Genomic DNA, 12,229 nt, shown 5'->3' on the forward strand with positions numbered 1-12,229 from the left:
GTCTTTTTAACTAATTCTTTGATATAGTACAGTGATACCTACTGAGAAAGCTATAATATGTAAGAGTTTCGTCTGCTATGTTCACATTTTGTTTGTTTATGTTTTGACTGCATACGGTAGTACTTAGTAAAACAAGCAAATTGCAGTATACAAACAGAGTAAACTTGTCCGTATTCACTCTTGATCTTGCGGAGACATTATAGACACATATTTACAGTCTTTTACCCTTTTCATAAAATACACTCTAGCAGACATAATAATATAATGGCTTTTGAAATTAGGTATTACAATGCTAATTCATAACAAAGACGATATCGAATTCGTCACTGAATTCCCATGTTTTTTGGGACACCCTGTATTTAGCTATCAATGATGCCTCTAAGTCAGGGCCATCATCATCTAATTTCCAAGTAGTGTCATTTGACCCAGCTGTGAGTAGCACCATCTTATCAATGGCCAGACACATGTTCATGTCTCTGCAGAATTTGTCCACTGCTTTAAGCAGTCTACTCATACCTCTTATTCTAGTTCTTGAAATGAGGATCAAATCATCAGCAGCGAAAACAGGGCGGTTACTAAAATGTCGTTAAAAACAACCCCCTCCTTCTTAAAATAGAGCACCTTTCCCAGGCCAGAACCTTTCCCATACCCAAAAATATCTTTTTCTTCAAAATAAAATATTGAATTCTAAAAATATAGGTCAGAACCTTTCAAAAATTGATCGAAAAAAATATTGTGCAATGACGTTTTTTCTATATGGAAACATCATCGTGATTTGACCAGATACAATAGAAGCTAAATAATGATATGTATGTAAACATTTTAAAAAATTATGAATTTAAAAACTATAACGAACCTTGTTGAGGAAATTGAAGAGTTTCCGGCTGAAAATCTATGAAAACAGAATTAATATTGTAAACTTCGGCACTTTGTTTACTGAAAGTGTTTTTTTCGACTTATATTGTTTAAAAAGAGAATTGGCAATCAAGTGTAATTGAATGGTAATCAAGGATGTGTATTCTTTCTTAGATTTGAATTTTTTGGGAAATGAACCCAATAAAACCATCATTTGAAGTAGCAAATTGATACAATTCTTCTGTACAGGAAAATAATTCATTTGAAGAATATGTAGATTTTAAAAGATTTTAAAAGATTTTAACGCCACTTCACTCAACTGAATTCTCTACCCTCACATTTTTTTGGGAACTTTTGGGGAATAGTCTAGAAAATTCATCATATTTTTATTTTCAAAGGCAATTGTGAGGATGAAAATATTATAGGAAACAAAATTGAATTAAAATTCGGTGATTGTGATGGACCAAACCTCTGTAGAGTAAAAAAGTAGATGTTAGTTCCACATTTATTGAAAATATATTTCGGTCTGGGTTGACCCTCGTCAGTTCGAACGATAATAACCACAAGAAAATAAACAAACAAAAAAGATTTAAAAACAAAAATTTGGCTGTCAAATGGACATGAGGGAAACGAACTAAGATTATGAGATGGAAAAAAAGATAATTTGAGAATTCACTTTTTAAAAAAATGTAGAATTTTTCTCTTTTGTTTTTTAAGAAATTTTAAGGGAAGAAACTTTTCCACTTGAGAGTAAAATATTATTGGTAATCAAACTTACATTTTAAAAGAATAGATCAGTTTCAAAATATAAAAATGAATTTATAATTAAAGAAAATATCAATTTGACAAATATCACTGCTTTCTACAGTTAGATGCGGGAAATATACTCCCGAATTTTATTAGTGTTTAAAGAACTACTTCTTCCGGAAAATTAAAATGTCATCAAAGTCTATATAGTAACAGAATCATGAAAATATTTAAGACGTTTGCTTTAAATTAGCTTAAAGAAAAAACACACATCAATCAATCAATAAATAAATCAATATATCAATCAATCAATCAATTGATCTAAAACCATGAAAGATGTTCTTAATAGTTAATATATTCTGCCTAAAAGACAAGGAACGTAGTTTGTGACAGCTAGTGACAGATCTGTCTAATGGTTGACAGCTAGGGAAAGATCTGAACAAGGTTGAACAACACGTGACAGATGTGCTGAGGGGTTTACATCTGTCAGTCTGATTTAGAAGAAGTTGAGATAACAGATGTGATCTGACTGGATATAAAATGTAAAAAATCAAAGAACCTTAATTTTGTGTAAACTGGGAATTAATAAGCTAATATTCAGATCTAGAAAGCAATTTTTTACGTATTTATAAGCTGGCAAATAACGGATTGATTTAAAAAGAATTTAATAATGTGTAATTTTAAGAGGTGTAAATGTGAAAACATGCATTTTATACGAATTATAATAAAAGTTTTCAGAGACAGAAGCAATTTTCAGTTACATTTCATTTCTATCCCGATTCATAATGGAACCCTTTCACCCTTTCTGTACAAAAATAATAAAATACCATCGTATTCACATCTTATTCAAAATTACGTTTGGAGAATCTTTTTTTTGATTATTAAATAACGACGACAAAAAATGTAACAAAGCTAATTTGTTGTATAGGAACAGGTTGAGAAAATAAAAATTAACGCTTATCATCGAAAATAAGTAATCTTCTCCAATTATTAGTTTCTATAAATAACAAAAGATTTTATGCAATTTTCATTTTTTTTAAAACAACATTTAAAGGATTTGTAGAAATCTGCAAACAATTCATAGAAATAAGAAATTCAATATAATGATGAAAACGAAATATTTAATTCTAACATTGATTTTTTCTTTTGAGAAATATGTTCCTTAATATCTATTAGTTTACTGTATATTCTTTACTTTATTTTTTGTCGTCATTTTTAATAATTTAAAAAAAACCCATCCTCGAAACGTATCCACCCAAAAACATGATTTTGAAAGACGACTTTGCGATCAAACTCAGTGATAATTCATCGTAGAAACGTTTTATGTGTCTCAAATGAATTCTAAAGAATTTCTCCAGAATATTGCATTCTCAGTTCAACTAGCATACATAGCCGGTCACTCCCTTTAAGAACAAATAAGGCCTTATTAGATACCATGGAGTATGACATTTTAACATTTTTCCTAAACGTTTGGAAGAATTCATCTGAAATGCAATAAGGTATTTTAATCAAAAAATTTATTTTTAAACATTCCATATTATATGATATTATATGATTACTATTTATAATAAAAAGATTTGGGAGAAAAAAGATTTTAAAATAATTATTCTTGAAGAATGCGATGTAAAACTAAATTAAGAAGAATAATAAATAAATCCCATTTATTCTGTGCTACCATGAAACTATATAATTAATCGATCCAATAACAGTTTAATCAGAGAATATAATTTTTAAACTTTATCCATTGATTTCTTTACTTGTCCTATTTTTCAGAGAAAAAAGTTTGGTCTCGCTATGAATAAACTTGGGAAAAGGAAAGCGTTGATTTCTGAGAGTGGGAAAAACATAGTGTATGAAACCATATTGAAGGGCAAAGAGAAAAAGAAAACACAAAAGACAAGTTTATTTAATCTTATAAAACTTAAAAACAAAAACTTAATTATTGTTTATTTTCCCTCAAAAAAACATTTATTTTTACTATTCAAGCGAAAAATAAGCTTCTAATTTTATTAAGCAAGAATTCCTTCTGTATGCTGGGGAAGGGGGATTTTTTTTAAAGGGGGGGGGAAGAAATAAATTTTTGAAGTAAATATATACCCCTTGCTTTTTCCAACAAAACAAGAATTCATTCTCCCTTGACCTCGAAAAATATCAATTTATCATCTAAAAATTTTAAAAAAATTAACGCAAGATTGAACATCTTTAACAAAATAAAAATTAATTTCTGATTTGTAAACTATATATTTTCCTTCAGTAGTTAACCGTAGCACTTGATAGGATCGAGACAACCCTTCTCCGCCTTCTGGGACCCCTTCTCCAGGTAGTGCTGGTGGTAGTCCTCAGCAGGCCAGAACCTAGGCAACACGAGGGTTTAGGTTTTTTTATAGACGATCTGAATCCAGATATAAACACGGATACGCACAATTCAATTATATTTCAGGGGAAATTAGTTTCAGAACCAAAACGTGGCCCATTTCTAACACTGAGTGTTTGATATGTGCCAAATCTACAAAGTTATCTTTTTCAAGCGTATACATCTTTAAACTCAAGACAAGTTGAACAAAACTGCACCAACATTTATTTAAATGGTTAAAACTAATTATTGAAACAAGAAATGTAGACTTTAAACTAATAATAAGGTGTGAGAATTAGTTTTTGATGATATTGGTTTTCATTTTCGAACATATACTTACTTTGAAATAATTACCACATTTCAGCTCATGTCGCGTTTTTTGAACATATCCTAGTTTTGATTCAATTACTCTAATTCATATCAATGTCAATTTTCAAGCATTTACGCACTTTCATAACAAAACAAGACTTTTGATAAGGTAAACTGTAAACAAAATACTAAACTAAAAAAACTGTGCTTTTATAATTTAAATATCATTGAAGTATTAAGAAATCAACATTTTAATATTATTTTGTTCTTATACAATATAGATTCAACTAGAAATGCGAGAAATCGTTTATTTAGAATGCGGGAAATTAAATCAACTTTATTCTCTTATTTAAAAAATAAAATGGGCAAATTAAGATTTTAGAAATAATTTAGCAGTTAATTTAGTCCTCATCAGATAATTTTTACTTTCAGTGATTTATTTTGTAAGTTATTGAAGTGAGTTTTGTTCTGAATTGAGATTTATACTCAAAAACGGGAAAGTGGGTTTGTCTTGAAAGCGCGACAATGCGATTCAAATTTAGGATATGTTTGAAAATGGAAAACCTGACATTGTCTTGAAAACGGTCAAGAAATTTAATATTAAAAGAACTCCTTTTATAATTTTGATTGCAGAAAATAATTTTAAAATGGGAATTGTTGTCATCACTCATCGTCATGCTTAATAAACTGTTGGTTAAAGTTTTAGCTATTGTAAGATCTGAGGATCCTTATAAACTAATGTGTGTTCAGGGTGTTCAGCGACAAGACGTTACTCAGTGTGTTCAACCAGGAATTCTCTACAAACATTCGATCAATCACACAGAACTCTACATGGACAAATTTTTACTAATCAATCACGTGTTCAATTCAATAATTAATTGAGATTTTTAATATATAACTATTTAAAGGCCAATTTTTATAATGAATAACCTGATTTTATTTTATAATGCAGAACCTGAGTTTTATGGTTAAAATGTTTTATGATTTAACATATATATATATAATATTTAGCCAAAACCTATATACTGTCTCGCCAAAGCCTAATTAAAGCCTAGTCTAAAGCCTCAAAAAACTGTAAATAATGAGTTTTATCTTTCAGAACACAATGGGTTAGTTGCCCCCTTCTAACCTGAAATTGTGTTTCTTTCTCCAGGTCTATAAATCATCCATTTATTTTAAAGGCTAAAATTTTATTATTGTCATGCATATAATTAACCCTGGACTGATTTATTGTGTTTTCAGTTCACGGTTGAGTCCTGTATAAACTGCCTACCTGAAATATATACATAAGATTTAATCAGTGCAAATAGAGGTGAGCCGAAGAGAAAGAGTTCATGCTCGCTCTTATGTTTGTAGTTATTACCTGGTCTCCTATAGGTAAAAATGAGCACAGCTATCGACTTTTACTCTCGATATGAGCTGGAATCCAAAAAAACCAGTCTTCCCATTTGTGCCCATTTCTAACACTCAGTGTTAGAAATGGGTCGAGCGTTAGTTTTGGAATTAATGTCCCCTGTATTTATTTTCTATTGGATTTTTTCCTGCAAAATGCCGCTATTTCTTTCTTGTACTTGGGTTAGTTTCGAAAATAACGGAGAGATAAAGGAGGGTATTAGGTTTATATTTTACGATTTTGTTAAAACCTACTGTTGTACTCTAACCAACCCTCTTCCCCTAAATAAAAAGTTTACCCAAAAGAACAATGTATTTTTGAAGTAAGGAATCATTTTTAGAAAAATATCAAGCCATGTCAAGTTAGTTATCAGACTGATTTCGTCATTAGGATAACTTTGATCTTGAGACAATAAATAACAATTAACATTACAGATCAGATGTATCAAATAAAATAAAAGGGAGTAAATCACAGGCAGCCGTAGTACATTTGAATTTCCGAGCCGGGTCAACCTTTTCGGTCCCAGTTTGTACTGTACCTAGCTCTATAGACAGGACTAGCCGGTGCAACAAGATTGACGCGATCAGATTTACTTATTTCAACATATCATATTTTATGATTTATTCCCTTTAATACATATTCTATTATTTAGCAAAACTAACTAAAGATGAAATAAATATTATACACCCATTCATCTCAGGTTATTGATCCGAAATAAGAACATCCTTTTCTTAAGAAAAAATCAAGAAACGAACAAATCAAGTGTGTGTAAATAGAAATGTTTACTTACTTTGCTGCCTGTTTAATCTCCACCACAATAGTTCCTTTATACTTCGGAGTAACTTCCTTTACAAACTCATCAGCTATAGCCTACAATGTATACATCTGTTGACTTTAAAAGTCACTATAATAAAATAAAGAGATCTAAAATGGATATTTCTAACATTTATTTAAAAAAACGAGTGTTTTGAAATATTTGCATTTAAGGCGGAGTTAAAATTGGTTAATTTAGAAATTAACAAAGGAATTAATGATAGATATTTGATGGTTCTTCATAGGAGTGTTGTAGAGCTTCATGTTGGTGGAGCAGATCAACAGGAACTGGGGCAACAGGGCTTATCCAACCTAGTAGGCAGAGATCGCGGCTTTATCATGCTGGATTTGAGCAATTATGTTGTCTCTGGAAGTGGAGTGCATGATAAACTGGGAACCCTCAGGTAAGCCTGTCTGCTGCTAATTGAGTATCTGCGTCATCATCATAAAGGAGTCAAGAGGCTCCCTGTGTCGGAGCTGTTACTAGTTCAAATGTCCTAACCTGACTGACTGGGATGTGTTATAGAGGGGTGAGGCGGGGAAAGAAGGAGCGAGGGTTACATGTGTGTACTTCATGGCGGAAATGGATCTTGTGTACACAAGCATCTTGAGAAAAGGCTACGGCATTTGGGTCGGAAAAATCGTCTTCCTTATATTTCGAATTTGTTTTAACAACATCATATTAGTTTATTTTATTTTTGAAATCAGTTTAAGCGCATATTTGAAAAAGTACTTTTTGTAGAAGATAAACATAATAGATAAGATTAGTGTATTTTTAAAGATGTATATTTTTTAAATATATTAAAATATAATATTTGAAAATCGTCAAATTATTGTTATTTAAATATATATAACATTATTGTATTTTGAACAATATCAGAATTTATAAAATCAATAAATTAAACACTAAACATATCAATATGATTAAAAAAACCAGTGCTTAGGATCCGGGTACGGATCCGTAAGATTTTGGCTTCCTGGATCCGGATCCGCAAAAAATATACGGATCCACGGATCCGGCTCCAAGGGGTAAAATATCAACCAAAAACTGCAAAAAAATCTTTTTTACTCCAAAACCCCAAATCTGAACTTTTGAAAAAAGAGAGATAATTAACATTTACTCATTTCTGAACGGTTCATCAAGTTTTAGGATAAAAAAGAGAAAAAATTAAAACCAAAAATTTGAAAATTTATTTTTGTTAAAAAATTCAGTGAATCTTAAAGAAATGACCTGGATCCGAATCCGGATTTGGATCCGTGTCCATTTTTTCCAGTGCGGATCCAGGATCCGAATCCGCATCAAAATTGAATGGATCCTAAGCACTGGTTTTTTGCTGTTGATACGGATCCGGATCCTGGATCCGCACTGGAAAAAAATAGATCCGGATCCAGGCCATTTCTTTAAGATTTACGGAATTTTTTTAACAAAAAATAATTGATTTTTTGTTTTATTTCTATCCTAAAACTTGATGAACCATTCAAAAATTAGGAAATTTTTATAATCTCTTTTTTTCAAAAGTTCAGATTTGGGGTTTAGGAGTAAAAAAGTTGTTTTTGCAGTATTTGGTTAATATTTTACCCCTAGGATCCGGAACTGGATCCGGATCCAGGAAGCCAAAATCTCGCGGCTCCAAAAAACTCCGAACAAAATCCAACAAACTATTCCTTTGATTAATTTTAAAATTTAATAAATTAATCAATTTAACCAAAAGATTTATTTCTTTTCGGATCCTTTAATTATTATTGCAAATAAATAAAAAGTGCAAAGATTCAAAGTATCAATCAAAATGTAATCTTACTATCCATTCATTTAATTTTAGAACTTTCAAAAGATTGAAAATTAATTTATATACTCGATAATTTTCTATTAGCATTTCATATTTTCTAACCTTCTGATCTTCGGAATGATAATAAATCCCGCTTCTATACTGGGTTCCAACATCATTCCCTTGCCTACACATATATTTATTATAAAGGAACTGTATGGTAGATGTAATTTCAAGTCTAGTTCATTTTTAAAGTTTATGTCCAATTCACAACGGTACCCTAAACGGCTTTTGAGATGAAGAATGAATGAGATTTCCATGTATTTGCCTTAGAAAACTGATTATTTTCAATCGTGGATTTCCTCCAACAATACCACGTGCATTTATTATACAAGAAAAATGAAATAAATTGTCAGAATTGAACTTTGACTACAACGTTAGTCCATTACGGATATTTTAACAGATTAGGGGAATTATATCTCCGGGAAAAATGATTTTCAAAAGGGAGGGAGGGGAAATGAATTTTCAAGAAAATATACACCTATGGAATATATATAAATATCTACTAAGCGTAGTTGGATCCATCCTATCCATTGAACTGAACTGGGCTACTTGTAGAAGATATAAAAAACCTATTGAACGTGGTCAGATCTATCCTATCTATTGAACAATACTGGGCTACTTGTAGAATATTTATAAACACCTAATGATCGTTGTTGGATTTATCCTATCCATTCAACTAAATTGGACTACTTGTAGAATATATATATGAACACCTATTAAGCGCAGTTGGATCCATCCTATCGAAGAGTACTGTAAGGAGCTCCTTGTATGATACTGCTGCAGAATTAAATATCATCTGAACAGCTTCAGTATGTCCGGTCGAACCGGAGCAAACCTCCTGAACCAAAACTATTCATGACAAAATTATCAAAATAAATCCAGATTATTTTCAAAAGTGAAGGGACAAATAACTTCAAAAATTAACAACCAAACGGCAATTCTTTCCACTATTTTTGATGATTTTCAAATAAAATATACAACCCTTAAAGTTCCTTACAATTAGGATTATTTTCCAAATTTGAATATTAAGTTTCCTTGTATGTAGGATGCTCCTTACTTCCTCCAGTATACCCAACCATAGTGTGAAGAACACCTGAAAGTATTATTATTATAGTTTCTACAAAATGTACTAAATCTTTCCAAATATGAAAAAATATATCACTTCAACAAGTTGTTGGTTAATTCACTGTTGTAAAGGAATATTTAAAAGATGTAGCAAGTTTCTAGTACATTGGGGGACTGAATTAAGATTGTTAAGGGAAATAAGTACTTCATTCTTTATTTTGCGATAAAGTATTTACAAAGATAAAAATCTGATGAATTCTTTTAAAATTATAAATATGTTAAGGGAAATATGTACTTTATTCTTTATTTTGCTTATGAAGTATTTACATAGAAGATACAAATCTGATGAATTCTTTTATATTTATAAATACTCGGCACCTGGAATTGTGAGCTTGAAAAAAAAATATTTTGGCTGAAAAGTTATAAAACCACGAAAAGGAGAAACCCAAAATTCTATAACTCTATTACATTACAAGTTAAGAAAGTCGACAAAAGAATATTTCTAATGTACCTGGAACTCTCTGGAAGGCTAACTCCACCCCCCAGAAGCAACCAGCAGCAAAGGTCGCCTTCTCCCCCTCCTCCTTAGCTATCTTCATATCCTCCTCCTTCACCTTCTTGGTGATGATCTGGTTCACCTCCGGGGTCATAAATCCTGAGATCAAAAATTGTATACTTTTAATTTAATCTAAGTCTGTTCCCTTCCAGTCTGGTAGATTGCTGTCAAGCTTAAGTTCTTTGAATTATTTCTTATTTATCTCTTAACAAATTCCCATGATGTTTCCAGATTAATCTTTACCGAACATTTAAAGGTTTACACGCTCTGGATCTAAAGCTCACTCACGTGGCTAAAAAAGGGTTTTAGCTAGACAAACAAATTAAAAATATGAATGATTTTTTAAGATGACATTGGCCTACTCAAAAATATTTGTGAGGGCAAAATTTACGAATTTATTCTTTTCCTTCTTCTTAAATTGATAATTTTCAATCGAAGGTTTCCCATATTTCCTCATAAATTTGAAAAAAACGACAAAATCTTAATTTTTGTAAGAAAGGGTTAAAGGGTACGTGGACTGTTGGAGGGTCATTAGAACTTGACGTCGACAGTTCCTTTAATTGAATTCCAGGGTCCGGCAATATTACATATGTTTAAATTTTAAAATTTCTGTCTCTTGAATAATTATAATTAAGAAAATTTCAAGATAAACCTTTGACTGGTCCTGAACCCATGGCTGCACTCCAATTAAATATTCCAGAACACAACAATATCCTTAATTAGAGAAAATCATTTAGTTCAATAATTCCGAAATTGCAGAAAAAGAAAAGTTTTATACCTTGGAACTGATCTGTTCAAGAGAAGTGGCTTCATTAAACTTTCTTGACGTAGTTCTGAATAAAAAATAATTCATTAATATGAAAATAATGAACTTACGGCATAATCTTATAATATGAAATTTTATAAATTCGTTATTTTTTATTTTTATTCCAATTTCTACAATTTAACAAACCTAATTTTCGCCTTCGCTTAAAATACTCTCTGCATCAAATCTGAAAGAAGCTTTTGTATTTTAATTGTCATTTAGTATAGCTGAAAACCCAACCCAGCATTGCATTGCCTGAAAACTAGGCCCTAACTCAATTGTGTACATCATTCTTCATCGATTTTAGGTAGTTTTAATAAAAAAAAAGACGTGAATAAAGTTGGTCAAGTGGCCACAGCGCCGGGCCCCCTAGCCTATCCTAGCCGCGGCACACGGCCCCTTAGCCTGTCCTAACCGCGGCGCTCGGCCCCTTAACATTCCTAGCCACGACGCTCGGCCCCCTAGCCTGTCCTAGCCGCTGAGCTTGGCTCCCTAGAAGGTCCTGGCCGCAGCGCTCAGCCCTGAAAGTGTCTTAACCTAACCTAACGGGTCTGGGTAGTTTCCTAGTACTATCAATTTTGTAATGACCTAATTAGTATTTGTAATTAGCATTATTTAGCATTATGTACAAAATTGATAGGAGGGGGGGTCAAAAAATCGTATACTAGGACGATCCCCGTATATTGTTAAAATGTACATTTTAGAACCAAATATAGATTTTAAAAATAATTAACAATAATTATTTCAATTCTAATATCGATCTGATTTATACATACATATAGAGTAATATCTATGACATGATATCTAACCGACGAAATTAACAAAAAAGAATTATTCCCGTTCTCGTTTCAAACATCTAATCTACATTCTCTACAACACTTAAACTTGGTATCAACTAGTTGACTAATCTCAGTCTCTGATCTATTCGTAAAAGATTATCTTTATGAAACCGCAGGCAGCATCAACTTGGTTACGTAAATAAACATTTTGATAAGGTTTAAAAGAACCCGGCAAATGATCTTGGAACAGTCGTCTTCAAATGCAATTAATGAAATAAGGGTGGTGTACTTTTCGACCTACGCAAATCCGCTATATTTCACTTCTGACCTACGACAAATCCGCTATACTACACATCCGACCTACAAGCACGTGGTTGTACAGCTGCTAAATGGACTTGTGCCCCCAGCGCTCGGCCCCCTAGCCTGTCCTAGCCGCGGCGCTGGCGTAGGTTCGAAAGGTTATTCATGGTCTAAATTTGGGTTATTAAAAGAATTGTAACTTTTTCTTCACCTTAATTGTATACATGATAAAATGGTAAATTAATACAACTTCTCATAATTATACAGTTCTCTCCAAAATAAAATGGTAAGTATTGACTACTTTTCAAAATATACACTACAATGCTTCCCAAAATAAAATAATAATAATTGAAAACTTCTCAAAAATATACAGTGCTCCCCAAAATAAAATAATAAGCGTTGAAAACTTCTCTTAAATATACAGT

The 12,229-nt window shown here is 31.5% G+C and overlaps 2 protein-coding genes across 4 annotated transcripts in view; both read right to left on the reverse strand.

The window, feature by feature from the left end:
* The window catches only part of LOC111696827 (inorganic pyrophosphatase), a 36,001-nt gene that overhangs the window by 12,776 nt on the left and 10,996 nt on the right, over positions 1–12,229 (reverse strand). For all 3 annotated transcript variants that reach the window (XR_002764169.1, XR_002764168.1, XM_023466577.1), the window contains exons 3-5: positions 3,065–3,089; positions 1,966–2,131; positions 857–892 (exon numbers count right to left, since the gene is read on the reverse strand). Coding sequence is in view for 1 of the 3 variants with exons in the window: in XM_023466577.1 (XP_023322345.1) it covers positions 857–892; positions 1,966–2,131; positions 3,065–3,086 (224 nt within the window). In the remaining 2 variants the exon portion in view is untranslated. The remainder of the gene's footprint in view (positions 1–856; positions 893–1,965; positions 2,132–3,064; positions 3,090–12,229) is intronic.
* LOC111696829 (peptide methionine sulfoxide reductase A2-1) overlaps positions 3,860–12,229 on the reverse strand; it is a 12,328-nt gene continuing 3,958 nt past the window's right edge. The window contains exons 2-9 of the mRNA XM_023466579.1: positions 10,699–10,753; positions 10,573–10,634; positions 9,876–10,019; positions 9,376–9,392; positions 9,013–9,137; positions 8,360–8,423; positions 6,448–6,527; positions 3,860–3,956 (exon numbers count right to left, since the gene is read on the reverse strand). Coding sequence (XP_023322347.1) covers positions 3,860–3,956; positions 6,448–6,527; positions 8,360–8,423; positions 9,013–9,137; positions 9,376–9,392; positions 9,876–10,019; positions 10,573–10,634; positions 10,699–10,753 — 644 coding nt within the window. The remainder of the gene's footprint in view (positions 3,957–6,447; positions 6,528–8,359; positions 8,424–9,012; positions 9,138–9,375; positions 9,393–9,875; positions 10,020–10,572; positions 10,635–10,698; positions 10,754–12,229) is intronic.

This window comes from Eurytemora carolleeae, unplaced genomic scaffold (assembly GCF_000591075.1).
Source record: "Eurytemora carolleeae unplaced genomic scaffold, Eaff_2.0 scaffold263, whole genome shotgun sequence".
NCBI classification, from domain to species: domain Eukaryota; kingdom Metazoa; phylum Arthropoda; class Copepoda; order Calanoida; family Temoridae; genus Eurytemora; species Eurytemora carolleeae.